This window comes from Rattus norvegicus, chromosome 16 (genome assembly GCF_021556685.1).
Source record: "Rattus norvegicus strain SHRSP/BbbUtx chromosome 16, alternate assembly SHRSP_T2T, whole genome shotgun sequence".
Classification (NCBI taxonomy): domain Eukaryota; kingdom Metazoa; phylum Chordata; class Mammalia; order Rodentia; family Muridae; genus Rattus; species Rattus norvegicus.
Window position 1 is genome coordinate 33,792,594 of NC_141549.1, and position 27,650 is coordinate 33,820,243.

Genomic DNA, 27,650 nt, shown 5'->3' on the forward strand with positions numbered 1-27,650 from the left:
TAGTCCCTGGGAGCTCTGGGGAGCCTGGTTGATTAATATTGTTATTCTTCCTATGGGTTGCAAATCACTCAGGTGACTTCTCTTACCCCTTGCAGTAAAAATTCTCTGATTCTCTGAAATGATAGCAACCTCCCACTCCCTCTGGAGTGGTAAACAAAGTGCTTTTACCTTTGAACTATTTTGCTGACCCTCAAGCCCAATTTCTGTACTTAAATGATTTACAGCAAAGGTATTAGGAATCTCAGTGGCGAAAAGAAAATGTCTACAGTGGAAAAACTGTATATCCACAAACAGAAGAATGAAATTGTCTGGCATTTGATATAGAATGCAATGGTTGAACTGAACTTGAAACACAGAGAAGAAAAATGGAGAGAAAGAAGAGAAGGAAGAAGAGATAAAGTAGAAGGAAAAGGAAGAATAATTTAGATCTCTGGCTGGTTGTTATATACTAATGTATATATTACATTAATATGACATTCTTATATAGTTTTACCCATCTTTTAACATTTGATATATTTTTTAACGTTTAGAAATATTTTTATTTTTTTTATAATTTTTTTATTAACTTGAGTATTTCTTATATACATTTCGAGTGTTATTCCCTTTCCCGGTTTCCCGGCAAACATCCCCCTCCCCCCTCCCTTTCCTTATGGGTGTTCCCCTCCCAACCCTCCCCCCATTGCCGCCCTCCCCCCCACAGTCTAGTTCACTGGGGGTTCAGTCTTAGCAGGACCCAGGGCTTCCCCTTCCACTGGTGCTCTTACTAGGATATTCATTGCTACCTATGGGGTCAGAGTCCAGGGTCAGTCCATGTATAGTCTTTAGGTAGTGGCTTAGTCCCTGGAAGCTCTGGTTGCTTGGCATTGTTGTACATATGGGGTCTCGAGCCCCTTCAAGCTCTTCCAGTTCTTTCTCTGATTCCTTCAACCGGGGTCCTATTCTCAGTTCAGTGGTTTGCTGCTGGCATTCGCCTCTGAATTTGCTGTATTCTGGCTGTGTCTCTCAGGAGCGATCTACATCCGGCTCCTGTCAGTCTGCACTTCTTTGCTTCATCCATCTTGTCTAATTGGGTGGCTGTATATGTATGGGCCACATGTGGGGCAGGCTCTGAAAGGGTGTTCCCTCAGTCTCTGTTTTAATCTTTGCCTCTCCCTTCCCTGCCAAGGGTATTCTTTTCCCTCATTTAAAGAAGGAGTGAAGCATTCACATTTTGATCATCCGTCTTGAGTTTCGTTTGTTCTAGGGATCTAGGGTAATTCAAGCATTTGGGCTAATAGCCACTTATCAGTGAGTGCATACCATGTATGTCTTTCTGTGATTGGGTTAGCTCACTCAGGATGATATTTTCCAGATCCAACCATTTGCCTACGAATTTCATAAACTCATTGTTTTTGATAGCTGAGTAATATTCCATTGTGTAGATGTACCACGTTTTCTGATTCCATTCCTCTGTTGAAGGGCATCTGGGTTCTTTCCATTTTCTGGCTATTATAAATAAGGCTGCGATGAACATAGTGGAGCACGTGTCTCTTTTATATGTTGAGGCATCTTTTGGGTATATGCCCAAGAGAGGTATAGCTGGATCCTCAGGCAGTTCAATGTCCAATTTTCTGAGGAACCTCCAGACTGATTTCCAGAATGGTTGTACCAGTCTGCAATCCCACCAACAATGGAGGAGTGTTCCTCTTTCTCCACATCCTCGCCAGCATCTGCTGTCACCTGAGTTTTTGATCTTAGCCATTCTCACTGGTGTGAGGTGAAATCTCAGGGTTGTTTTGATTTGCATTTCCCTTATGACTAAAGATGTTGAACATTTCTTTAGGTGTTTCTCAGCCATTCGGCATTCCTCAGCTGTGAATTCTTTGTTTAGCTCTGAACCCCATTTTTTAATAGGGTTATTTGTTTCCCTGCGGTCTAACTTCTTGAGTTCTTTGTATATTTTGGATATAAGGCCTCTATCTGTTGTAGGATTGGTAAAGATCTTGTCCCAATCTATTGGTTGCCGTTTTGTCCTAACCACAGTGTCCTTTGCCTTACAGAAGCTTTGCAGTTTTATGAGATCCCATTTGTCGATTCTTGATCTTAGAGCATAAGCCATTGGTGTTTTGTTTAGGAAATTTTTTCCAGTGCCCATGTGTTCCAGATGCTTCCCTAGTTTTTCTTCTATTAGTTTGAGTGTGTCTGGTTTGATGTGGAGGTCCTTGATCCACTTGGACTTAAGCTTTGTACAGGGTGATAAGCAAGGATCGATCTGCATTCTTCTACATTTTGACCTCCAGTTGAACCAGCACCATTTGCTGAAAATGCTATCTTTTTTCCATTGGATGGTTTTGGCTCCTTTGTCAAAAATCAAGTGACCATAGGTGTGTGGGTTCATTTCTGGGTCTTCAATTCTATTCCATTGGTCTATCTGTCTGTCTCTGTACCAATACCATGCAGTTTTTATCACTATTGCTCTGTAATATTGCTTGAGTTCAGGGATAGTGATTCCCCCTGAAGTCCTTTTATTATTGAGGATAGCTTTAGCAATCCTGGGTTTTTTGTTATTCCAGATGAATTTGCAAATTGTTCTGTCTAACTCTTTGAAGAATTGGATTGGTATTTTGATGGGGATTGCATTGAATCTGTAGATTGCTTTTGGTAAAATGGCCATTTTTACTATATTAATCCTGCCAATCCATGAGCATGGGAGATCTTTCCATCTTCTGAGGTCTTCTTCAATTTCTTTCCTCAGTGTCCTGAAGTTCTTATTGTACAGATCTTTTACTTGCTTGGTTAAAGTCACACCGAGGTACTTTATATTATTTGGGTCTATTATGAAGGGTGTCGTTTCCCTAATTTCTTTCTTGGCTTGTTTCTCTTTTGTATAGAGGAAGGCAACTGATTTATTTGAGTTAATTTTATACCCAGCCACTTTACTGAAGTTGTTTATCAGCTTTAGTAGTTCTCTGGTGGAACTTTTCGGATCACTTAAATATACTATCATATCATCTGCAAATACTGATATTTTGACCTCTTCTTTTCCGATCTGTATCCCCTTGATCTCCTTTTGTTGTCTGATTGCTCTGGCTAGAACTTCAAGAACTATATTGAATAAGTAGGGAGAGAGTGGGCAGCCTTGTCTAGTCCCTGATTTTAGTAGGATAGCTTCAGGTTTCTCCCCATTTAGTTTAATGTTAGCAACTGGTTTGCTGTATATGGTTTTCACTATGTTTAGGTATGGGCCTTGAATTCCTATTCTTTCCAGGACTTTTATCATGAAGGGGTGTTGAATTTTGTCAAATGCTTTCTCAGCATCTAATGAAATGATCATGTGGTTCTGTTCTTTCAGTTTGTTTATATAATGGATAACGTTGATGGTTTTCCGTATATTAAACCATCCCTGCATGCCTGGGATGAAGCCTACTTGATCATGGTGGATGATTGTTTTGATGTGCTCTTGAATTCGGTTTGCCAGTATTTTATTGAGTATTTTATCGATATTCATAAGGGAAATTGGTCTGAAGTTCTCTTTCTTTGTTGTGTCTTTGTGGGGTTTAGGTATAAGAGTAATTGTGGCTTCGTAGAAGGTATTCGGTAGTGATCCATCTGTTTCAATTTTGTGGAATAGTTTGGATAATATTGGTATGAGGTCTTCTATGAAGGTTTGATAGAATTCTGCACTAAACCCGTCTCAACCTGGGCTCTTTTTTGTTGGGAGACTTTTAATGATTGCTTCTATTTCCTTAGGAGTTATGGGGTTGTTGAACTGGTTTATCTGTTCCTGATTTAACTTCGGTACCTGGTATCTGTCTAGGAAATAGTCCATTTCCTGAAGATTTTCAAGTTTTGTTGAATATAGGTTTTTATAGTAAGATCTGATGATTTTTTGAATTTCCTCTGAATCTGTAGTTATGTCTCCCTTTTCATTTCTGATTTTGTTAATTTGGACGCACTCTCTGTGTCCTCTCGTTAGTCTGGCTAAGGGTTTATCTATCTTGTTGATTTTCTCAAAGAACCAACTTTTGGTTCTGTTGATTCTTTCTATGGACCTTTTTGTTTCTACTTGGTTGATTTCAGCTCTGAGTTTGATTCTTTCCTGCCTTCTGCTCCTCCTGGGTGTATTTGCTTCTTTTTGTTCTAGAGCTTTTAGGTGTGCTGTCAAGCTGCTGATATATGCTGTTTCCTGTTTCTTTCTGCAGGCACTCAGCGCTATGAGTTTTCCTCTTAGCATAGCTTTCATTGTGTCCCATAAGTTTGGGTATGTTGTACCTTCATTTTCATTAAATTCTAAAAAGTTTTTAATTTCTTTCTTTATTTCTTCCTTGACCAGGTTATCATTGAGTAGAGCATTGTTCAATTTCCAAGTATATGTGGGCATTCTTCCCTTATTGTTATTGAAGACCAGTTTTAGGCCGTGGTGGTCCGATAGCACGCATGGGATTATTTCTATCTTTCTGTACTTGTTGCGGCCCGTTTTTTGACCAATTATATGGTCAATTTTGGAGAAAGTACCATGAGGAGCTGAGAAGAAGGTATATCCTTTTGCTTTAGGATAGAATATTCTATAAATATCCGTTAAGTCCATTTGGCTCATGACTTCTCTTAGTCTGTCTACATCTCTGATTAATTTCTGTTTCCATGATCTGTCCATTGATGAGAGTGGGGTGTTGAAATCTCCCACTATTATTGTGTGAGGTGCAATGTGTGTTTTGAGCTTTAGTAAGGTTTCTTTTACGTATGTAGGTGCCCTTGTATTTGGGGCATAGATATTTAGGACTGAGAGTTCATCTTGGTGGATTTTTTCTTTGATGAATATGAAGTGTCCTTCCTTATCTTTTTTGATGACTTTTAGTTGAAAATTGATTTTATTTGATATTAGAATGGCTACTCCAGCTTGCTTCTTCCGACCATTTGCTTGGAAAATTGTTTTCCAGCCTTTCAGTCTGAGGTAATGTCTGTCTTTGTCTCTGAGGTGTGTTTCCTGTAGGCAGCAGAATGCAGGGTCCTCGTTGCGTATCCAGTTTGTTAATCTATGTCTTTTTATTGGGGAGTTGAGGCCATTGATGTTGAGAAATATTAAGGAATAGTGATTATTGCTTCCTGTTATATTCATATTTGGATGTGAGGTTATGTTTGTGTGCTTTTCTTCTCTTTGTTTTGTTGCCAAGACGATTAGTTTCTTGCTTCTTCTAGGGTATAGCTTGCCTCCTTATGTTGGGCTTTACCATTTATTATCCTTTGTAGTGCTGGATTTGTAGAAAGATATTGTGTAAATTTGGTTTTGTCATGGAATATCTTGGTTTCTCCATCTATGTTAATTGAGAGTTTTGCAGGATACAGTAACCTGGGCTGGCATTTGTGTTCTCATAAGGTCTGTATGACATCAGTCCAGGATCTTCTGGCCTTCATAGTTTCTGGCAAGTAGTCTGGTGTGATTCTGATAGGTCTGCCTTTATATGTTACTTGACCTTTTTCCCTTACTGCTTTTAATATTCTTTCTTTATTTTGTGCGTTTGGTGTTTTGACTATTATGTGACGGGAGGTGTTTCTTTTCTGGTCCACTCTATTTGGAGTTCTGTAGGCTTCTTGTATGCCTATGGGTATCTCTTTTTTAGGTTAGGGAAGTTTTCTTCTATGATTTTGTTGAAGATATTTACTGGTCCTTTGAGCTGGGAGTCTTCACTCTCTTCTATACCTATTATCCTTAGTTTTGAACTTCTCATTGAGTCCTGGATTTCCTGTATGTTTTGGACCAGTAGCTTTTTCTGCCTTACATTATCTTTGACAGTTGAGTCAATGATTTCAATGGAATCTTCTGCTCCTGAGATTCTCTCTTCCATCTCTTGTATTCTGTTGGTGAAGCTCGTATCTACAGCTCCTTGTCTCTTCTTTTGGTTTTCTATATCCAGGGTTGTTTCCATGTGTTCTTTCTTGATTGCTTCTATTTCCATTTTTAATTCCTTCAACTGTTTGATTGTGTTTTCCTGGAATTCTTTCAGGGATTTTTGTGTCTCCTCTCTATGGGCTTCTACTTCTTTATTTATGTTTTCCTGGAATTCTTTCAGGGATTCTTGCGATTCCTTTCTGTAGGCTTCTACTTGTTTATTAATGTTTTCCTGTGTTTCTCTAAGAGAGTTCTTCACGTCTTTCTTGAAGTCCTACAGCATCATGATCAAATATGATTTTGAAACTAGATCTTGCTTTTCTGGTGTGTTTGGATAATCCATGTTTGTTTTGGTGGGAGAATTGGGCTCTGATGATGCCATGTAGCCTTGGTTTCTGTTGCTTGGGTTCCTGCGCTTGCCTCTCGCCATCAGATTATCTCTAGTGTTACTTTGTTCTGCTATTTCTGACAGTGGCTAGACTGTCCTATAAGCCTGTGTGTCAGGAGTGCTGTAGACCTGTTTTCCTCTCTTTCAGTCAGTTATGGGGACAGAGTGTTCTGCTTTCGGGCGTGTAGTTTTTCCTCTCTACAGGTCTTCAGCTGTTCCTGTGGGCCTGTGTCTTGAGTTCACCAGGCAGGTCACTTGCAGCAGAAAAGTTGGTCTTACCTGTGGTCCTGAGGCTCAAGTTCGCTCGTAGGGTGCTGCCCTCGGGCTCTCTGTGGCGGCAGCAACCAGGAAGGTCTGTGCCGCCGTTTCCGGGAGCTTCAGTGCACCAGGGTTCCAGATGGCCTTTAGTGTTTTCCTCTGGCGGCCGAGATGTGTGTGCAGAGAGCAGTCTCTTCTGGTTTCCCAGACTTGTCTGCCTCTCTGAAGGTTTAGCTCTCCCTCCCACGGGATTTGGGTGCAGAGAACTGTTTATCGGGTCTGTTTCCTTCAGGTTCCGGCGGTGTCTCAGGCAGGGGTCCTGCCGCTCCTGGGCCTAAAAATATTTTTATTTTATCATTTGTTGTTTTTCTTTTTTTTGCAGTTTTTTTTTATTAACTTGAGTATTTCTTATATGCATTTCGAGTGTTATTCCCTTTCCCGGTTCCAGGCAAACATCCCCCTAATCCCTCCCCCTCCCCTTCTTTATCCCCCTCCCAATCCTCCCCCTACTGCCGCCCTCCCCCCAAAAATCTAGTTCACTGGGGGTTCAGTCTTAGCAGAACCCAGGGCTTACCCTTCCACTGGTGCTCTTACTAGGATATTCATTGCTACCTATGAGGTCAGAGTCCAGGGTCAGTCCATGTATAGTCTTTAGGTAGTGGCCTAGTCCCTAGAAGCTCTGGTTGCTTGGCATTGTTGTTCATATGGGGTCTTGAGCCCCTTCAAGCTCTTCCATTTCTTTCTCTGATTCCTTCAACGGGGGTCCTATTTTCAGTTCAGCGGTTTGCTGCTGGCATTCACCACTGTATTTGCTGAATTCTAGCTGTGTCTCTCAGGAGCGATGTACAACCGGCTCCTGTCGGCCTGCACTTCTTTGCTTCATGCATCTTGTTAATTGGATGGCTGTATATGTATGGGCCACATGTGGGGCAGGCTCTGAATGGGTTTTCCTTCTGTCTCCGTTCTAATCTTTGCCTCTCTATTCCCTGCCAAGGGTATTCTTGTTCCCCTTTTAAAGAAGGAGTGAAGCATTCACATTTTGATCATCCGTCTTGAGATTCATTTGTTCTTGGCATCTAGGGTAATTCAAGCATTTGGGCTAATAGCCACTTATCAATGAGTGCATACCATGTGTGTTTTTCTGTGATTGGGTTACCTCAATCAGGATGATATTTTCCAGTTCCGACCATTTGCCTACGAATTTCATAAAATCATTGTTTTTGATAGCTGAGTAATATTCCATTGTGCAGATGTACCACATTTTCTCTATCCATTCCTCTGTTGAAGGGCATCTGGGTTCTTTCCAGCTTCTGGCTATTATAAATAAGGCTGCTATGAACATAGTGGAGCACATGTCTTTTTTATATGTTGGGGCATCTTTTGGGTATATGCCCAAGAGAGGCATAGCTGGATCTTCAGGCAGTTCAATGTCCATTTTTCTGAGGAACCTCCAGAATGGTTGTCCCAGTCTGCAATCCCACCAACAATGGAGGAGTGTTCCTCTTTCTCCGCATCCTCGCCAGCATTTGCTGTCACTTAAGTTTTTGATCTTAGCCATTCTCACTGGTGTGAGGTGAAATCTCAGGGTTGTTTTGATTTGCTTTTCCCTTATGACTGAAGATGTTGAACATTTCTTTAGGTGTTTCTCGGCCATTCGGCATTCCTCAGCTGTGAATTCTTTGTTTAGCTCTGAACCCCATTTTTTAATAGGGTTATTTGTCTCCCTGCGGTCTAACTTCTTGAGTTCTTTGTATATTTTGGATATAAGGCCTCTATCTGTTGTAGGATTGGTAAAGATCTTTTCCCAATCTGTTGGTTGCCATTTTGTCCTAACCACAGTGTCCTTTGCCTTACAGAAGCTTTGCAGTTTTATGAGATCCCATTTACCGATTCTTGATCTTAGAGCGTAAGCCATTGGTGTTTTGTTTAGGAAATTTTTTCCAGTGCCCATGTGTTCCAGATGCTTCCCTAGTTTTTCTTCTATTAGTTTGAGTGTGTCTGGTTTGATGTGGCGGTCCTTGATCCACTTGGACTTAAGCTTTGTACAGGGTGATAAGCATGGATCGATTTGCATTCTTCTACATGTTGACCTCCAGTTGAACCAGCACCATTTGCTGAAAATGCTGTCTTTTTTCCATTTGATGGTTTTGGCTCCTCTGTTCCATTTGTCTATCTGTCTGTCTCTGTACCAATACCATGCAGTTTTTATCACTATTGCTCTGCAATACTGCTTGAGTTCAGGGATAGTGATTCCCCCTGAAGTCCTTTTATTGTTGAGGATAGTTTTAGCTGAGGATAGGTTTTTTGTTAATCCAGTTGAATTTACAAATTGTTCTAACTCTTTGAAGAATTGAATTGGTGTTTTCATGAGGATTGCATTGAATCTGTTAATCGCTTTTGCTAAAATGGCCATTTTTACTATATTAATTCTGCCAGTCCATGAGCATGGGAGATCTTTCCATCTTCTGAGATCTTCTTCAATTTCTTTCTTCAGAGTCTTGAAGTTCTTATTGTACAGATCTTTTACTTGCTTGGTTAAAGTCACACCGAGGTACTTTATATTATTTGGGTCTATTACGAAGGGTGTCGTTTCCCTATTTTCTTTCTCAGCTTGTTTCTCTTTTGTGTAGAGGAAGGCTACTGATTTATTTGACTTAATTTTATACCCAGCCACTTTGCTGAAGTTGTTTATCAGCTTTAGTAGTTCTCTGGTGGAACTTTTCGGATCACTTAAATATACTATCATATCATCTGCAAATAGTGATATTTTTACTTCCTCTTTTCTGATCTGTATCCCCTTGACCTCCTTTTGTTGTCTCATTGCTCTGACTAGAACTTCAAGAACTATATTGAATAGGTAGGGAGAGAGTGGGCAGCCTTGTCTAATCCCTGATTTTAGTGGGATTGCTTCAAGTTTCTCTCCATTTAGTTTAATGTTAGCAACTGGTTTGCTGTATATGGCTTTTACTATGTTAAGTATGGGCCCTAAATTCCTATTCTTTCCAGGACTTTTATCATGAAGGGGTGTTGAATTTTGTCAAATGCTTTCTCAGCATCTAATGAAATGATCATGTGGTTCTGTTCTTTCAGTTTGTTTATATAATGGATCACGTTGATGGTTTTCCGTATATTAAACCATCCCTGCATGCTTGGGAGGAAGCCTACTTGATCGTGGTGGATGATTGTTTTGATCTGCTCCTGTATTCGGTTTGCCAGAATTTTATTGAGCATTTTTGCATCGATATTCATAAGGGAAATTGGTCTGAAATTCTCTTTCTTTGTTGGGTCTTTGTGTGGTTTAGGTATAAGAGTAATTGTGGCTTCATAGAAGGAATTCGGTAGTGCTCAATCTGTTTCAATTTTGTGGAATAGTTTAGATAATATAGGTATGAGGTTTTCTATGAAGGTCTGATAGAATTCTGCACTAAACCTGTCAGGACCTGGGCTCTTTCTGGTTGGGAGACTTTTAATGACTGCTTCTATTTCCTTAGGAGTTATGGGGTTGTTTAACTCATTTATCTGTTCCTGATTTAACTTTGGAACCTGGTATCTGTCTAGGAAATTGTCCATTTCCTGCAGATTTTCAACTTTTGTTGAATATAGGCTTTTATAGTAAGATCTGATGATTTTTTGAATTTCCTCTGAATCTGTAGTTATGTCTCCCTTTTCATTTCTGATTTTGTTAATTTGGACGCACTCTCTGTGTCCCTTCTTTAGTCTGGCTAAGGGTTTATCTATGTTGTTGATTTTCTCAAAGAACCAACTTTTGGTTCTGTTGATTCTTTCTATGGTCCTTTTTGTTTCTACTTGGTTGATTTCAGCTCTGAGTTTGATTCTTTCCTGCCTTCTACTTCTCCTGGGTGTATTTGCTTCTTTTTGTTCTAGAAGTTTTAGGTGTGCTTTCAAGCTGCTGACATATGCTCTTTCCTGTTTCTTTCTGCAGGCACTCAGCGCTATGAGTTTTCCTCTTAGCACAGCTTTCATTGTGTCCCATAAGTTTGGGTATGTTGTACCTTCATTTTCATTAAATTCTAAAAAGTCTTTAATTTCTTTCTTTATTTCTTCCTTGACCAGGTTATCGTTGAGTAGAGCATTGTTCAATTTCCATGCATATGTGGGCATTCTTCCCGTATTGTTATTGAAGACCACCTTTAGGCCTTGGTGGTCTGATAACACGCATGGGATTATTTCTATCTTTCTGTACTTGTTGAGGCCCATTTTTTGACCAATTATATGGTCAATTTTGGAGAAAGTACCATGAGGAGCTGAGAAGAAGGTATATCCTTTTGCTTTAGGATAGAATGTTCTACAAATATCTGTTAAGTCCATTTGGCTCATGACTTCTCTTAGTCTGTCTACATCTCTGTTTAATTTCTGTTTCCATGATCTGTCCATTGATGAGAGTGGGGTGTTGAAATCTCCCACTATTATTGTGTGAGGTGCAATGTGTGTTTTGAGCTTTAGTAAGGTTTCTTTTATGTATGTAGGTGCCCTTGTATTTGGGGCATAGATATTTAGGATTGAGTGTTCATCTTGGTGAATTTTTCCTTTGATGAATATGAAGTGTCCTTCCTTATCTTTTTTGGTGACTTTTAGTTGAAAATTGATTTTAGTTGAAATTAGAATGGCTACTCCAGCTTGCTTCTTCCGACCATTTGCTTGGAAATTTGTTTTCCAGCCTTTCACTCTGAGGTAGTGTCTGTCTTTGTCTCTGAGTTGTGTTTCCTGTAGGCAGCAGAATGCAGGGTCCTCGTTGCGTATCCAGTTTGTTAATCTATGTCTTTTTATTGGTGAGTTGAGACCATTGATGTTGAGAAATATTAAGGAATAGTGATTATTGCTTCCTGTTATATTCATATTTGGATGTGAGGTTATGTTTGTGTGCTTTTCTTCTCTTTGTTTTGTTGCCAAGACGATTAGTTTTTGCTTCTTCTAGGGTATAGCTTGCCTCCTTATGTTGGGCTTTACCATTTATTATCCTTTGTAGTGCTGGATTTGTAGAAAGATATTGTGTAAATTTGGTTTTGTCATGGAATATCTTGGTTTCTCCATCTATGTTAATTGAGAGTTTTGCAGGATACAGTAACCTGGGCTGGCATTTGTGTTCTCATAGGGTCTGTATGACATCTGTCCAGGATCTTCTGGCTTTCATAGTTCCTGGCGAAAAGTCTGGTGTGATTCTGATAGGTCAGCCTTCATATGTTACTTGACCTTTTCCCCTTACTGCTTTTAATATTCTTTCTTTATTTTGTGCGTTTGGTGTTTTGACCCTCATGTGGCAGGAGGAGTTTCTTTTCTGGTCCAATCTATTTGGAGTTCTGTAGGCTTCTTTTATGCTTATGGGTATCTCTTTCTTTATGTTAGGGAAGTTTTTTCTATGATTTTGTTGAATATATTTACTGGTCCTTTGAGCTGGGAGTCTTCACTCTCTTCTATACCTATTATCCTTAGTTTTGATCTTCTCATTGAATACTGGATTTCCTGTATGTTTTGGACCAGTAGCTTTTTCCACTTTACATTATCTTTGACAGTTGAGTCAATGATTTCTATGGAATCTTCTGCTCCTGAGATTCTCTCTTCCATCTCTTGTATTCTGTTGGTGAAGCTCGTATCTACAACTCCTTGTCTCTTCTTTTGGTTTTCTATATCCAGGGTTGTTTCCATGTGTTCTTTTTTTGATTGCTTCTATTTCCATTTTTAATTCCTTCAGCTGTTTGATTGTGTTTTCCTGGAATTCTTTCAGGGATTTTTGTGACTCCTCTCTATGAGCCTCTACTTGTTTATTTATGTTTTCCTGGAATTCTTTTAGGGATATTTGCGATTCCTCTCTTTAGGCTTCTACTTGTTCTCTAAGGGAGTTCTTCACGTCTTTCTTGAAGTCCTACAGCATCATGATCAAATATGATTTTGAAACTAGGTCTTGCTTTTCTGGTGTGTTTGGATATTCCGTGTTTGCTTTGGTGGGAGAATTGGGCTCTGATGATGCCATGTGGTCTTGGTTTCTGTTGCTTGGGGTCCTGCGCTTGCCTCTCGCCATCAGATTATCTCTAGTGTTACTTTGTTTTGCTATTTCTGACAGTGGCTAGACTGTCCTATAAGCCTGTGTTTCAGGAGTGCTGTAGACCTGTTTTCCTATTTCCTTTCAGCCAGTTATGGGGACAGAGTGTTCTGCTTTCAGGCGTGTAGTTTTTCCTCTCTACAGGTCTTCAGCTGTTCCTGTGGGCCTGTGTCTTGAGTTCACCAGGCAGGTCACTTGCAGCAGAAAAGTTGGTCTTACCTGTGGTCCCGAGGCTCCGGTTTGCTCATGGGGTGTTGCTTATGACCTCTCCGTGGCTGCAGCAACCAGGAAGATCTGTGCCGCCCTTTCTGGGAGCTTCCATGCACCAGGGTTCCAGATCGCGTTCGGTGTTTTCCTCTGGAATCAGTAATGTGTGCAGAGTGCAGTCTCTTCTGGTTTCCTAGGTGTGTCTGCCTCTCTGAAGGTTTAGCTCTCCCTCCCAAGGTATTTGGGTGCAGAGAACTGTTTATCTGGTCGGTCCCTTCAGGTTCAGGCTGTGTCTCAGAGGCAGTGGACCTGCTGCTCTTGGGCCCTCCTCTGCGGGAACCCAGAGGCTGTATACAGTTTCCTCTTGGGCCAGGGATGTGGGCAGGGGTGGGCAGTGTTGGTGGTCTCTTCCGCTCTACAGTCTCAGGAGTGCCCACCTGACCAGGTGGTGAGGTCTCTCTTCCATGGGGTTTGGGAGCAGAGAGCTGCTGCGGGCAGGTATCCGCCAGTTTGGGACTCCCCCATTTGTTGTTTTTCAACAGATAGCCACCTTTTCCTTTTATTTCTTGGAGACCTGTTTACTCTGTAAAAGTAACTTAACTTTTCCTTTTACTTCTTGGAGACCTGTTTACTCTGTAAATGCAACTTAACGTTTTTCTGCTCATGCGCAATCCAGGCCCTTCTCGCAACCCCAACATTTGATATATTTTAAGAAAACATTTTTGAATTACAAATATTGGTCTGTTTGTAATTATTTTTTTATAGTCTGTCCTTCATAAAGGGGTTATTTATATTTAATACTTTAAAAACAAAATGAACACGGTATCTTAGTCACTAAATGTCGATTAGCAGTAAAATAACACAAATTTATATTTTAGAAAGATGTGTAAGAAATTTGTGAAAATAGTTCCTATTATAATCTTTGTTTCGAAGAGTTTTAAGTACTTGTTTCCTTCAAATGTAATGAAGTATGAAAATAATACACTTTACAATGAAATTTGAGAATAATAGCACCTGTATTTCTTCTAAGATTTCTATTACGAGACACCACTTGGATACTAAATGCAAATGCAGTACACTTTAAGAAAGACTGACTATAATCGCTTCTCGGCCTTTTGGCAAAGATCAAGTGAAGAAAGACTGACTATACAGTAACTATTGCTCTGCTAAATGGATATAATATTAAAATAACTCCTAATGATTTATTGTGGTATGCATAGATCAGAGCATCTCTCAATCCAAATCAGGGAAGTTTTATGAAGTAGATGGCAATTAACAGAGATCCCTCTATGGTCAGCATGAAAATAATGAGAATCTCCGAAGTTCTCAGTTTTTTTTTTTAATAGATGGACACGGTTTTTGTTGTTGTTGTTGTTGTTGTTGTTGTTGTTGTTGTTGTTGTTGTTTGGTTTTTGTTTTTTTTTTTTTTCGGGGCTGAGGACCGAACCCAGGGCTCTACCACGGAACTAAATCCCCAACCCCGGTTTTATTTTTTAACAGTTGCAAATAAAATTATATCTGTAAGTATTACTGTTTCCTGAATACTTTCGACAAATGGGCATCCATATGACATCCTCCCACCCAGGGCTCAGAGATCTTCAAGGAAGAAGGGGCAGAATGATTGTAAAAGACAGATGTGATAGATAACCCCAAGAAGGCCATGTTTTCTAAACACAAGGTACCTGGGCATATGAACTCATAACTATTGTGACAGCATGCACATGACCTGAGAAAACGCCAGGCAGACAAGATCCTATCCTGAGAGGGAAAGGGAGACATGAGATCCCACCATTACCTGAGAGGCTATTGGCATCTAACAGCTCTCATTAACAATATGATTCCCGATAGGTTAATACACACGGCAGCATACTCTCAGGAGTAGTCAGGCTCCAGAAATCGGCCTCAATGGAGAAAGAAGGAAAACTAAAAAGAGACAAAATCTCAAAGACAGTCTAGAGGGAAGGAAGGAAGGAAGGAAGGAAGGAAGGAAGGAAGGAAGGAAGGAAGGAAGGAAAATGTTAATGAAAACAATATGGAATGGCAGTGAATATGTTCAATATGCATAGCATGAAATTTTCAAATAATTAATAAAAGTATTACTAAATAATTTTCTTGGGAAACTCTTAATAAAATCAGAGCCTAGAAATTAAAAAAGAAATGAAACTAGTGCCAGGCACCTCAAAGCGTCTGGGCATTAGTAATAATTAATCAGAAAATAAACCATTAACTTGGTCCCTAATCGGCTTACCTTTCCATGAGTCATCAGCTTTTACAAAAGGTTACACTTCTTCATTATTTGGCTAATGTATTTCCTTAAATCAACACATAAGCAGGGGTTTGGGCTGGTGGTTCATTTATTTTGTGTAATAATTCTATTTATATATGATTGAGAGCAAAGTATAAATACTGTGTCTTGAGTCATGCTGTTCCTGATTTGCTTCTGTATTTTCTTGCCTGAGATACTTGGTCAGGCAGACATATTTAAATTTGGAACTGTAGGGAACCTCAGCCACTTTGGCCTCACAGGGAACAACTCTGTGAAGTAGGACCCTGACTGAAATCCTTGTGATCTACCCTGGTTACTTCCTCTCTTCAAAATGTTCTGTGGGGAATATGTGAGTACTTTAACTATTTCTATAAAACTTTTTAGTCTTTTGAGAATTAGGTTACTTGGCATTTTGTAGAGGAAACACTGGTTTTAATTTGTCTTATTTTAATTTTAATTAGTTATTGTCCAATATAACTATTAAATAGAGTTAATATTAGTAATCCTTAAATCCATGCTAATATATTATTCTATTATAATTAAATTGCCGCTACTTTAATAAGTAGTCTGAGTCAGAATCGTGACAGGTTATACTAAAAATTGATCGTCATGTTTATTTCTTAATATAGGAAATTAAAGTGATGTTGAATGCAGCTCTCCATTTTGAGTGAGGATCTGTTAAACTTAGTACCTGTTTAACTTAATTCAACTTTTCTTCATATAAATTATTTCAGTCCCCAGCTCCGAAAAAAAGAACCAAAAAAAAAATTATTTCAGTAAAAACCCTCTGCTAGTCCCCTATCTTTGGAAGAACCAACAGAGGTCATCTGTATAAGCATATGTGAAGAAGTATCCACATCATTTGGTAGTTTTATATACATATGTATACAGATAATTATTGTCTTAAATCTATACTGAAACTATTCTCTAGAAAAGTTTTATGCCAGAGATACATGAATTCAGCAGAACAAAAATATTTTCTTTACTCATATACACAGTATTATTTCCTAGAAATTTTGTTTATCTATTTCGTGTTTCAAGACAAGCACTGAATGAGCCCTTCAAATGTGGCGTCCTTCTGTCCCTGTTGGTTTGGCAGTTTACATTTGTAACTTCTGTATAAGATCTCATATGCAGTTGAAGCTGTCATCACCTTCATTAATTATATCATAGTTATACTTCACTATGGAGAAAGTAAAAGTGTTCTATAGCTCAAGACCAAACATAATGAATCAATTTATGAAATTTATTATCAATTTATTTTCTACCTTTTTGATTTGAGTAAAATTAACTGAAAGTATTTAACATTACATTTTGTACCAGTCTTATACTATTACTTATACCATGTTAACAAATGTTTTTAAGGAAAATTTTGTAAGATATGTGTCCTAAATTAGGGATTAAATGGTGTTATTACATTAAAATTTTAAGATATACAATTTGCTTCACTTGTAGAACCAATAAAACACAAAAATTAAACAGGTACATTCAACCACATCTACACTTCATTTTATTGATTGACTGTATTGTAGAGGAGTGTTGTAAACTTTTAGAACAATCATGAATGGAGAACAATATGAACTTAAGTTTTACATCACTAAGGTCATTCTAGTATGAACAAACTTCCAATCTTAAGCTATTTGGTCCAAGTGTCTAGTATTGTATGTCAAGGCAGATTGTATATTAAGGGTAACTTCATCATTCAGTCTCCATTTTGCATGAGGTAACTTCAAACAAGAAAGAAGTTCTCCATCAACCAATACAGTTCTTATTTTCTAGTAGAAATAACTAACTAGCTTGACTCTTGACTGACCAGTTGAAAGTAGACTCCTCAACCTTCTACTTAGCAGTTGTGGTTTAAAATCTTGATATTTAAACATATATGTTTGATATGCACACAGTAGTACTTTCGATGTCTATAGAATAGCACGGCACTGTCATACATACACCAGCTAAGAAGCAGTAGCATGGAAAAGTAGCGACATTGCTATGAATCCAATGCGTATTTTTTTTTCAATTATATCTAGAAGTGCGGAGTTAGGTACATCCCAGTGATTAATGCAGCTCACGGATGTTTCTCGTGATCAGAAACTAGACTTACCTTTGACATCATTAATGTGTTTTATTTATGTGCTCATATGTAAGGCATCTGTTGAAGATAAGATTACATTGGCTACTGCAAACCTGAAATCATTTGACTTATTAATTAGATATGCCAAGTTTCAGGAGGAATACAGGACATTATACTGAATACTATTAAAAAAATCTTGCTCAAAACAGGATTCGATCACACCCAGGCATTCCAACATCCACAGAATTCAAACTCTTCAAACTAGAATGGTCTCTTTAGAACGCATTATGCCGATTATTCTAGGAAAATGTTTGCTAATTTTGTCTTATCCTGCCTTCAATTAGTCCCAGGTGTCTTATTGGCATAAGATTTTATTTATGGATCCATTGAAATGATGACAAGTTTATTTTCATTCTGTTACTTTTCTTTTTGTATTGAGACTTTTATATATTTCTACCACATTTATTGGCTGACAGAAAAGCATTAATCACTACAATATTAAAAGCAAAAGAGCATATTCATACTGGCATCAAATATCTATATTCCGATACCTAAATTAACAAGATATCATATGCAAAAAGTTGAGAAATTATTGCAATTTTGAACACCTACTGGAGAAACTTACAATTGAACTTTATCTAATTTAATATCCACAATTAACTCTCTCATATCAATAGAAATTAATATGCTAAAGATTTTTAAATTTTTCTAGCTCTTACTAGACATTCTGCTCAGTGATTTCAGCTATAGGATTTTAGACTTCCATAATTTCAAGGAACCTAGCCCCTTCTAATATTCAAGATTAAAATACAAAAACTCAGCAACATTAATTATTTAAAAGCCAGAAAATTGCCAACACCAGATCACGTCTACCACAAGAGAGGTAAGAGGGGAGAAAGACAGAGAGAGAGGGAAGAAGAAAGAAAAAAAAAGTAGAAGCCAATATGATTGCAAAACTTCCAGGTTTATGTAGGAAACGTAGGCTAATTGTTCTATAGGTCAATTGATTTACCTTTAATTTTCTGTGGTAACAGGAAATAAACCCAGGACAACTAAGCCACAGCCTCGGCTTTTACTGTATTTTATTCCAAGATAAGGTCTCACTAAACTTTCCAGTCTGGCCTCAAAATTTGTGGCCTTCTTGAATAGATCTCAGCCTATTGAATAGGCCTACTCAGGTTCCTCAATAGCTGAAATTACATTTGCAAACATTATCAGGCAAAGAAAAGATTCCTTGTGAATCCAATGAAGAGAAAGAGAAAATAACAGGAATATTTTTACAAAGATGCCTCTACTTCTAAATATGTCTCGAAATGAGTTCAAGAGGCACTGTTCATCTGGACAATGAGATGCTAAATAATTGAACACGATGAGGGTGAAATAAATGAATCCTATAATTCAATAAACCAGGAGAATGCATTATGGAGAAGTAACCACAGACTAGGGTGACCTCGAGTGAGAGTCGAGTTTGCTCATATGGCGAGATTATTTCGAAGCAGAAGTAGAAAGGTTATTTCTGAGAAACTTTCCTCCCAGATATCTAAGTTGGATTGTTTATCTGTAATATGACTTACTGAGCAAATATTATTAAAAGGTTATTCATATTTCAGATTGCTTTTCACTATCACAAGACTACATTGTGTGAACTTTACACATATGATTCAACAAAAGTTGAGAGTTATGCTGGGTATAGCTTCAACCTTTACTGAAGTCTTGGTGGCATTAATAAGTGTTGGAATGAAAAACTAAGTGCAAAACCATTTCCTCTGGAGTAAAATGTAGGCACTCTGCTAATTTTGAAAGGAAAAATGCTTGTTTTTTATCAACTATTGATTTGCCATTAAGGTAAGGGCTGTGCAAAAGTGACTGGTAACTAAGCACACAGGCAGAAACTTACCATGTATCATATAGGATCCCTGTGGTTTGGGGCTTTTTTCCCTTTGAGTCTAATCTCAATTTCTCTAACTTTTAAAGAATATGAGAACAGGGTAATGTTGCAGGTCTGCAACCTCGGGACTTAGAGAAGCAAGAGTTCAAGATAATTCTCTATTGAATGATGATACTGGGCCAACCTGAGACACTGTCAAAATAACTCTCTCTCTCTCTCCCTCCCTCCCTCCCTTTCTCTCCCTCTCTCTCTCTTAGGAGTACAGGAAGTATAGAAAACTAAAGTGAATTACCTTTTTTTCAAGTAAATCAATCTTTATTCTTCTGTGTTTGAAAGAAAGGTGACAACATATAGAATACTCTGAATCAAATTTAATTAAAATATAAAGCATGAAGAAAGGAACAAACCTCACAATTACTGAAAAAATAGGTTATGGGAAATGCATTTTTTTTCTATCATAAGGACTTCCTCTTTTTTCCTTAAGTACTTACATTTTTTACTTTCTTTTTTTTTTTTTTTCCCTCGGAGCTGGGGACCGAACCCAGGGCCTTGCGCTTCCTAGGTAAGCGCTCTACCACTGAGCTAAATACCCAGCCCCTTACATTTTTTACAGTCCAGCCATTGTTACCCTCCCGGTCCCCCTTCCCACAGTTCCTTATCCCATTCCTGCTCCCCTGTCTCCAGAAGGATGCCTCCCCACACCCTGGGGCCCCACCCAAGTCTCTCGAGGGTTAAGCATGCCTCTTCTCCCACTGACACCAGACCAGGTAGTCTGCTGTATATGTGTGTGTGTTTGGGGCCTGGGGCCGTAGGAGGGAGTCGAACCAGCTAGTGCATGTTGCCTGGTTGTTGGCTCAGAATCTGAGAGATCTCAGGAATGGGTCCACATTAGTTGGAACTGCTGGTCTTCCTATGGGGTCGCCCTCCTCCTCAGCTTCTTCCAGCCTTTCCCTAATTCAACCATAGGGGTCCCCGACTTCAGTTCACTGGTTGGCTATAAGTATCTGCGTCTGTCTCAATCAGGTGCTTGTTGTGCCTCTCGGAGACAGCCATGCTAGACTCCTGTCTGTAACCACATCATAGCCATAGTAATAGTGTCAGGCCGTTGATGTAAGTACCAACCTTGTGTCTACTTGGTGAGTCAACTCTACCCTCTTATTATTGCAAGCTAGAACAAATGAATACAAGAACAAAGAACTTGAAGTCCGGGTTACCTTTAGCTTTCTGTGACTAAGTCAGAAACCATTACTCACAAGCATCATAGACTACTAGCTGACTGATCTTCAGTGAGTAAGACTATCAGGGTCTGCCTTCTGCAAATGTTTAGTTTGGGGAAGCAATTCCGTAGATTATCTCTATTACTAAGAAAATAATATGAATTATATTTGTAGACTCACTTTTCTCAGGTACTGCTCACCTGGGATCTTTTCTGTAGAAAATTGGTCCCCACATCTCTAAATTCATTAACTCTTCTGAAATTCTATTATTTCTAACTAAACCAGATATGTTGAAGTTTCAGTGTGAATCCATTTGGGTGTTTGTTGTTTTGTTTCTCTTTTTGTTTTTGTTTTATTTCTGTCTGAATAAAGAAAATATGCATAACTATATTGCAATTGTGTTCTTCCTAATTGATAAACCCTGAACAAACAGTACAGGAAAGAAATCATTAGGTTGTCACAAATTATGAAATTAATTTTAAAAACGATTAAATTGTAAGATAAACATCTTGAGAAATTATATTTAGCCAGGAAGAATCCCAGTTACGTTAATGAGTCATGCTTTTCTGTAATTGGGTGAGGAGGTAAGAACAGAGTCTGTTACAGGCCCTTGCTCACTGATTTTTTTTTTTCATCTTGTAGCATAGTCTCACAGACCAACACCCAAGTACATTCTAAGTACTATAGAATTCATTTATCAGCGGAAGTCCCTTACAATCAGGAGTAGCTCAGGCTGACTCACCAAAAGGAGATTACAAGAATTTTAAAACACTATTTTTGAGCCCCTGCTGTCAGTGTCCAAGTCTAGTCTAGTCCATTTTCTTCAGTAATTCACAAACATTTGCTTACAGTTTGTAAATGCATTTATTGTATAAAGAATAAAAGTTGGAAAATTCTAGGGCTCATTTTCTTGCTCCAATGTCACATGAATCTCCACTCATATATTCTCCTATGCACTATAGAATTCTTCTATTTGTATGTATGTATGCATGTATATAAGTGTGCATGTATGTATATGTATTCATGCATGTATTATGTATGTATATATGTATGTTTTATCTACATATGTTCTTTCTGTTATAGCATGACTCAAGTCCTTCAGACATTCTAGTTTATTATGCCAGCAGGAAATAGAAAATAATTAGACCATCACAAATATCATGTACAAAACATAAAACTAATCTGTACTCTTGGCTGTGTGCTTATTATACGGCTGTTATGAGTCAAGTAAGAATTGGTTTCATTCACAGGCTGCTTCAGATCCCCTTTTCATCTTTATATTGTGGCAATCTATAAAAAAAAGGAACAGGACACCTTAGTAATTGAATTTGTACACCTTAGTAATACTAATTGGTACTATTTTATTTCAAAGAAGTTGGAAAGAGAGACCCATGGTTAGATTTTGCAGGTTATGAAAAGAAAGCACTTTACCCCCAGCAGACTCATCAGTGTGATACTGTGTGTTGCTAGTGTTTTGAGTAACTAAGAAAATCATGTTATCTTTTAAAACTGGGTCATTCTTTTTCTTTGCAATAGCAATCTTCTCGAATCATTGTTCAACTCCTTGGAGATGTTGAAAATATGTGTACATACTCTCCCAGACATCCATTCTGCAGCCAGTCTCAAATTGTCACTGCTTTAGAGGGTTAGGTAAAACACTTACAATGCTTCTGAAAGACAGAGGCACTAGTACCTGGGGGCATGGGCTCCTTCTGTGTATCTTTCATTTGCTATTGTGCTGACTTCTGGGTGTTTAATCAGGCATGCAGCTGGACTGTAGAAAAGCAAATACTCACAATGAATGCAGTAGTCAGATTCATGAGCCTTGAGTAATAAGGGAACTAGGCCTTTGGATACGGAGATGTTGTACATGTGTAACAAAAGTCACACCTGAGCCTTTCTCAGGGAATCAATAGAGCTCCTCAGAACTCTTTTCCCTTGCAATACTGACTCTCTTTCTTCCCAGATATTACAAATGCTAGGATTAATATTCTTGGATACTCCAGATTTTCTTCATGCTATTCAGTGATTTATAAATTCCTGTTTGTAGACAGGATGACATATAGCATATTACATCAGTAACAAACAGGTAGGTTTGTCACTTCTTAGGTATTAGACATCTTTCCTTTCTATGACAGACATAAGAATACAGATTTATGATGCATTTTGTTTTCCTTCTTTCTTTGTCCATGTATATGTGTATATATGTATGCATATATGTATGTCCATGTTTATGTGTATATACACATATACACATAAATAGTGAAGTGTCTATATGTGTATAAACATTCACATGTTTCTGTGTGTGTGTGTGTGTGTGTGTGTGTGTGTGTGTGTGTGTGCAGGCCACAGGCCAACCTCTGTTATTATCCTTCAGATGCCATTTATCTTGTTTTGTGAGACAAGATCTCTCATTGTCCTGGAGCTCACCTAACAGGTTGGGCTAGATAGCCAACCCCTTCTCTCCACACCCCCAACCCCCAATCATATGCCTGGGATTACAAATTCAAGTCACTGACCATCCCTCAAGGTTTAGATAGGATCCAGGGAGAGAACTCAGGTGCTCTCACGCTTGCAATTGCAAATATTTTACACAAAGATTTATCTTCCTCGCCTCTGTTTTCCTTAATAATTGTATTTCACTGTTGAGAAAATATTCATAGAAAAACTCATGTCATTCAAACTTTGTTATTTGAATTAACTAAGGCATCTGACTAACTTCTTCGGCATTAGTCACATTTTTATCGAGTGGTCCTCCTACCACACTGCCCAGAAGCCCAAAGAAGCATGTAGACTGAAGAACTTTTATAAACTTCAGTCTTTCTGGCAATGGAGGCCTGTTCTTTCCTCAGTTCATGTAGTTCTACAAAAAAAAATCACACCTCTGCCTGAGATGATCTGTTACAGAATATTGAATCTGTGAAATTATCTGTCCCTTCCCTCTGGCAATATAAGAGGAGGAATATTTCAGATAGTTATGGCTATAGTAATATGTCACCTTTCAACTCACAACTCTGTTCCCTCTGGAAGTTGTCCACTCAAGGTAATTCTACTTTATCTGTATGCTGGTGCTTTTCTCCATTTAACTATCTCCTCCCTACGACCCCTCATTCTCATTCCCATGGTTCAAGCTGTGATTTACTCCTCCAGCATCATTGACACCTCACTGTTAGAAACTAAACTCAGAGCAATGTGTTTATACATGGCCAATAGAATCCCATTTATGGATTTATGAAAATAAGCTTGAACCTAAAACCAAGACACTTTTAACTGTTTTGAGGAATATTTAGATTCATACAGAAGTCATCCAAATGAGCTCACACTGGAAAGATGGCTCAGTAGTTGAAGTCATTTGTTCTTGCAGAGATCAATGTTTGATTTCTAGCACCCACATGTCAACCATCTGTAACTCCAGTTTCAGGGGACCTGACAACATTTTTACTTCCCTGGGCACTAGGTATGTTACAAGGCATACAGACATACATGTATGTAAAACACCCATACATATACACATAAAATAAATAAATACAACTTTTTTGATCTAGACTACCAATTATCCTTTTCCAGCTCTCTATTTATATTTACTGAAGACATCAAAACTATTATATTACAACAAATTGAATACTAGTATATAAACCAGCAATACAATTCAGATTATATCCAATTTTTCATTTTTCCTGTACTATGTCAACAACTATTCAAAAATATTGCATCTTGTTATCATATTTTTCACCCTAACAATCTCTAATAAATCCTCAGTTTTCCCTCAATTTTCTGACCTTGCTCTTTTAAAGAGTATCCAATTATGAATAAAATGTCTTTTAACTTACCATTCTTTGATTTTTTTTTTAAATTAGGTTGTACTTGTGCTCTGTTCAAAACAATGGTATGAACACATTTCATCCTTTCCAGTGCATGCTATTAGAGAGATCACAGTATCAAACCATCAGTTCTGGATATGACCAATTAGTTGCAGTGAACGTGGTAAGATGACTGTGTACAGATGTTCCTCAAAATAGGATAACTCTCTTATGTATTACCAAATAAATACTTTAAGATTATTCAATGGTCTTCTTTCTCTCTAAATTTTGTATTGCCAATTTCAGCATCCATATTGAAGTTTATTTTCTAATTCTCTTATATCTTCTACTTTTAATAATTGAAAAATCTTTTTCGAGGAAGAGATATAGGTATAATCCTATTTATTGACATATTTATGTATTAAAGGTAAAAAGACATCTCCATCTTTGAATAAAGGTATACTCCTACAAGTATTTGTCTATGTCTTCAAACTATCCTGCCTATGGTTATTCAAAACTATACAGTCAACTCTTACTTTTTATTACATTTCACTGTGTACATACATGTGTGTTTATGTGTGTATATGTGAGTTAGTGTATGTATGTGTCTGTGAGCATGAATGTATTTGTGAGTATGATGTGTGTGTGTGTGTGTGTGTGTGTGTGTGTGTGTGTGAGTGGGGAGGGAGGGAGCGAGGGAGCGAGGGATGGGACATCAACCATCAGAAGCTGCTTCTTTCTGCTTCTGCCATGTGAGTACTAGAGACTGAATTCAGCTTAGTAGACTTAGTACCAAGCATCTTCATCTTCTGAGCCATTGCACTAGCCCTTGACTTGTATTTCCAAATACCTTTTATTTTTATTTTCTAAGCTTTCTGTTGCTTCTACTGCAAGATATAACAATCTCATTTTTTTATTTCTTCTGTATTTGACATAGAATTCACTGCTTTCCTAAAGTTTTCTGATTCACTGATATCTGAAAATCTGGACATTAAATGTGATTACTGGAGTAACTGTTGTTATAGTCTTTTAGTGGACAAGGCAACAAACTGTGTACCCATTTGTTGTCTACATATAATTGTATTCATTTCTATGCATGATCACAAATATATAACTTTTATTTGCCTGATGTAATTGTCATCTCAGAGCCTAACTGCTAAAAAGACTCACTCTTTTTAGTTCTTTGTGAACTCTGGCTGGTTCAATTCAGCTGTTCTTGCTCAAACTCCTTTCCAAACTGACTGGTTCTACGTGGCTTCTCTCTGTTTCTTATTGAACTACTCTGGTTGACCTCAAACTATGGCAGTCTGTTCTAATCTTCTATCTACTTCTTATTTTGTGGCTCAAACTGCCTCTGGTGACCTGCACTAAACATCATGAACTCACAAAAGGACTCAACTCAACTCTACTACATTGCACTGCATTGCACCCACTGCACTGACTCCCAGCTGTCTCAACTCCACTGCATTGAACTTACTGGAGTGAGCAGACTAGAATAGAATGACTGTTTCTCCTTACACTGCTCTGATATGGCTTTTGTTCTTAGAGTTGAATATATCCTATCTCTGATTCGTTCTGTCAAATCTTTCTCTGATTTATTACTTTGTCTGGCCCTCAGAAGTCACTGTTTGGGAATAAGGGTGTGTACTAAAGGACTCAAGTCAGATGGACTAAGGTGGTACTGAGGGCATGTCTACATACCAGCTGGATTGCACAGACCTAAAAGGTCTTTGAACGTAATCAAAACACCATGTATGTAGACCTGTATGTATCAACCTGTCTATAGTCTGTTCTCTGTCTTATCTACTCATAATGTATCTTCATTCTAATACCTCTATAACCAGTCACTATTTCTGTCCTCCTACTCTTTTTAATTCTATTCTCAGTCAAGAAAAACCATAAGTATCAGTATTTTATTAATTTGCATATTTTCTTTACCTATCTTTATGTTTAGTTTAAACGTTCTTAAGCCATTTGCCTGAGAACATTAGGTGTCTTTTTTTTTCACTCTTAACTTATCACTTCAAGTCAAAAATATCATTTCCTAAGTTGACTAGAACATGTGGGAAAGTGTCCTCCATTATTATTCCTAGAAAAAGTCCACAGTAGTGGTATTATTAATTTGTTACAAAAGCAACCTTGAATGAAACTCTGCAGGCCTAGCATTTTCCTTGATGAAAGATTTTCAGCTAGTAGCTTCATTTCCTTGGAACTGTGAGGCTGTTCCGATTATCTGTCAACAACCAGCCTTGGCTTGTAGATGGGTTCTGAGGACGGGATGTTTGAGAGCCGCAAATGAAACAACTCAAAGTGAAATTGTGCGTACCAGCTGACAGCCTGTGTTCTGCTTGAGACAGTTTTCCAGCTATAGCTCTGCTTGAGACAGCTCTGTGCTAGAGACAGCTTTCTCCCAGAAAGAGCTCTCTGCTAGAAACAGCTCACTCATGCTAGAAAAAAATTCTCTTTGGATAGCTCATGGGTTTTCTGATCAAAGTCAGAAAGTCTATTAGAAAAAAAATTCTTGGATTTTCAAACCAAGTCAGAAATCCTGTTAAAAAGAATTCTGAAAGTAATTCTTGGGTTTCAGTTCAAAAGGAAAAAGCCAGGGAAAGAAATCTATAAGATCTATATTAGCTCTTAGCTCTCCAAGCAGTTCTTCCTGTGGGTTGTTATCTCTTCAGCAGGCCAAGCCCAGGTTTTTTTTTTATTTACTTACCAATTCAATCATTTTCTCCAGGTTCCCTATTGATCACCCCAGGAATCAGCATTCCTTGATTGAAATCCCTTGATTTTTAGAAAGAGAAAACAAGGACATTTCTTTTTAACATTGTAAATGAATTCAGACCTCTGCCCTTATTTGTAAACACAGATAGCAATTTTAGCTGAGTAGGAGCCCATCCTGAGATTGCCATTCCTACCATGCCTGGGCCTGGGCCTGGGCCTGGGCCTGGGCCTGGGCCTGGGCCTGGGCCTGGGCCTGGGCCTGGGCCTGGGCCTGGGCCTGGGCCTGGGCCTGGGAGGTAAACTCCCTCTGTCCCAGGCTGACCTTGAACTCAGGAATCTGCCTTTCTTAGTATCTTCCTGACAAGCTGGCTTACTAGTGCAGCTGCCTTTGCTCTTTTAGGTACAAAAAGCTCCTTATACAATTCATATTTTGTATAGTTGAGAAATTATATATTCTTGAACTCGTGTTTTCAGAGTTCTTTCCCACAGCCTTAAGGACTCTCTTGAAGGTCTCAGCATTTAACATTTGGCTAAGACATTAGACACACCCTCACTTTCCACACTCATGCTGCTTCTAATTATCATGGTGTCATTAACCTCAGCAGGGAGAATATTTCCCAAAAAAGGATAAAGTAAAAAAAAATTAATACAAACAAGCCTCATGCATAGCAACCATCAATGCTCACAGAGGACCACACACTGCTGGCTCTGTTGCAGGGTTGAAAACCATATCATCCTATCCCTTCCACATGGCCAGGCAGAACTCAGCAATTATCTTCTATTTAGGAAAAAGTAGGCTTTCTTACTCATCTTATGGCACTGAACTACACTCAAGCAGAAAATAAGTCAACATTACAAGAAAAGAAAATTGAAGAGCAGGAATCTTAATGGATACAGCTGCAAATAT

General features: G+C 38.3%; 2 protein-coding genes across 1 annotated transcript in view; both read left to right on the forward strand.

The window, feature by feature from the left end:
* Erich1 (glutamate-rich 1) overlaps positions 1 to 27,650 on the forward strand; it is a gene marked incomplete at its 5' end in the record, with an annotated part of 52,793,804 nt that overhangs the window by 2,922,034 nt on the left and 49,844,120 nt on the right.
* Anxa10 (annexin A10) overlaps positions 15,205 to 27,650 on the forward strand; it is a 66,931-nt gene continuing 54,485 nt past the window's right edge. The window contains exon 1 of the mRNA NM_001109110.1: positions 15,205 to 15,392. Coding sequence (NP_001102580.1) covers positions 15,375 to 15,392 — 18 coding nt within the window. The 5' untranslated portion in view covers positions 15,205 to 15,374. The remainder of the gene's footprint in view (positions 15,393 to 27,650) is intronic.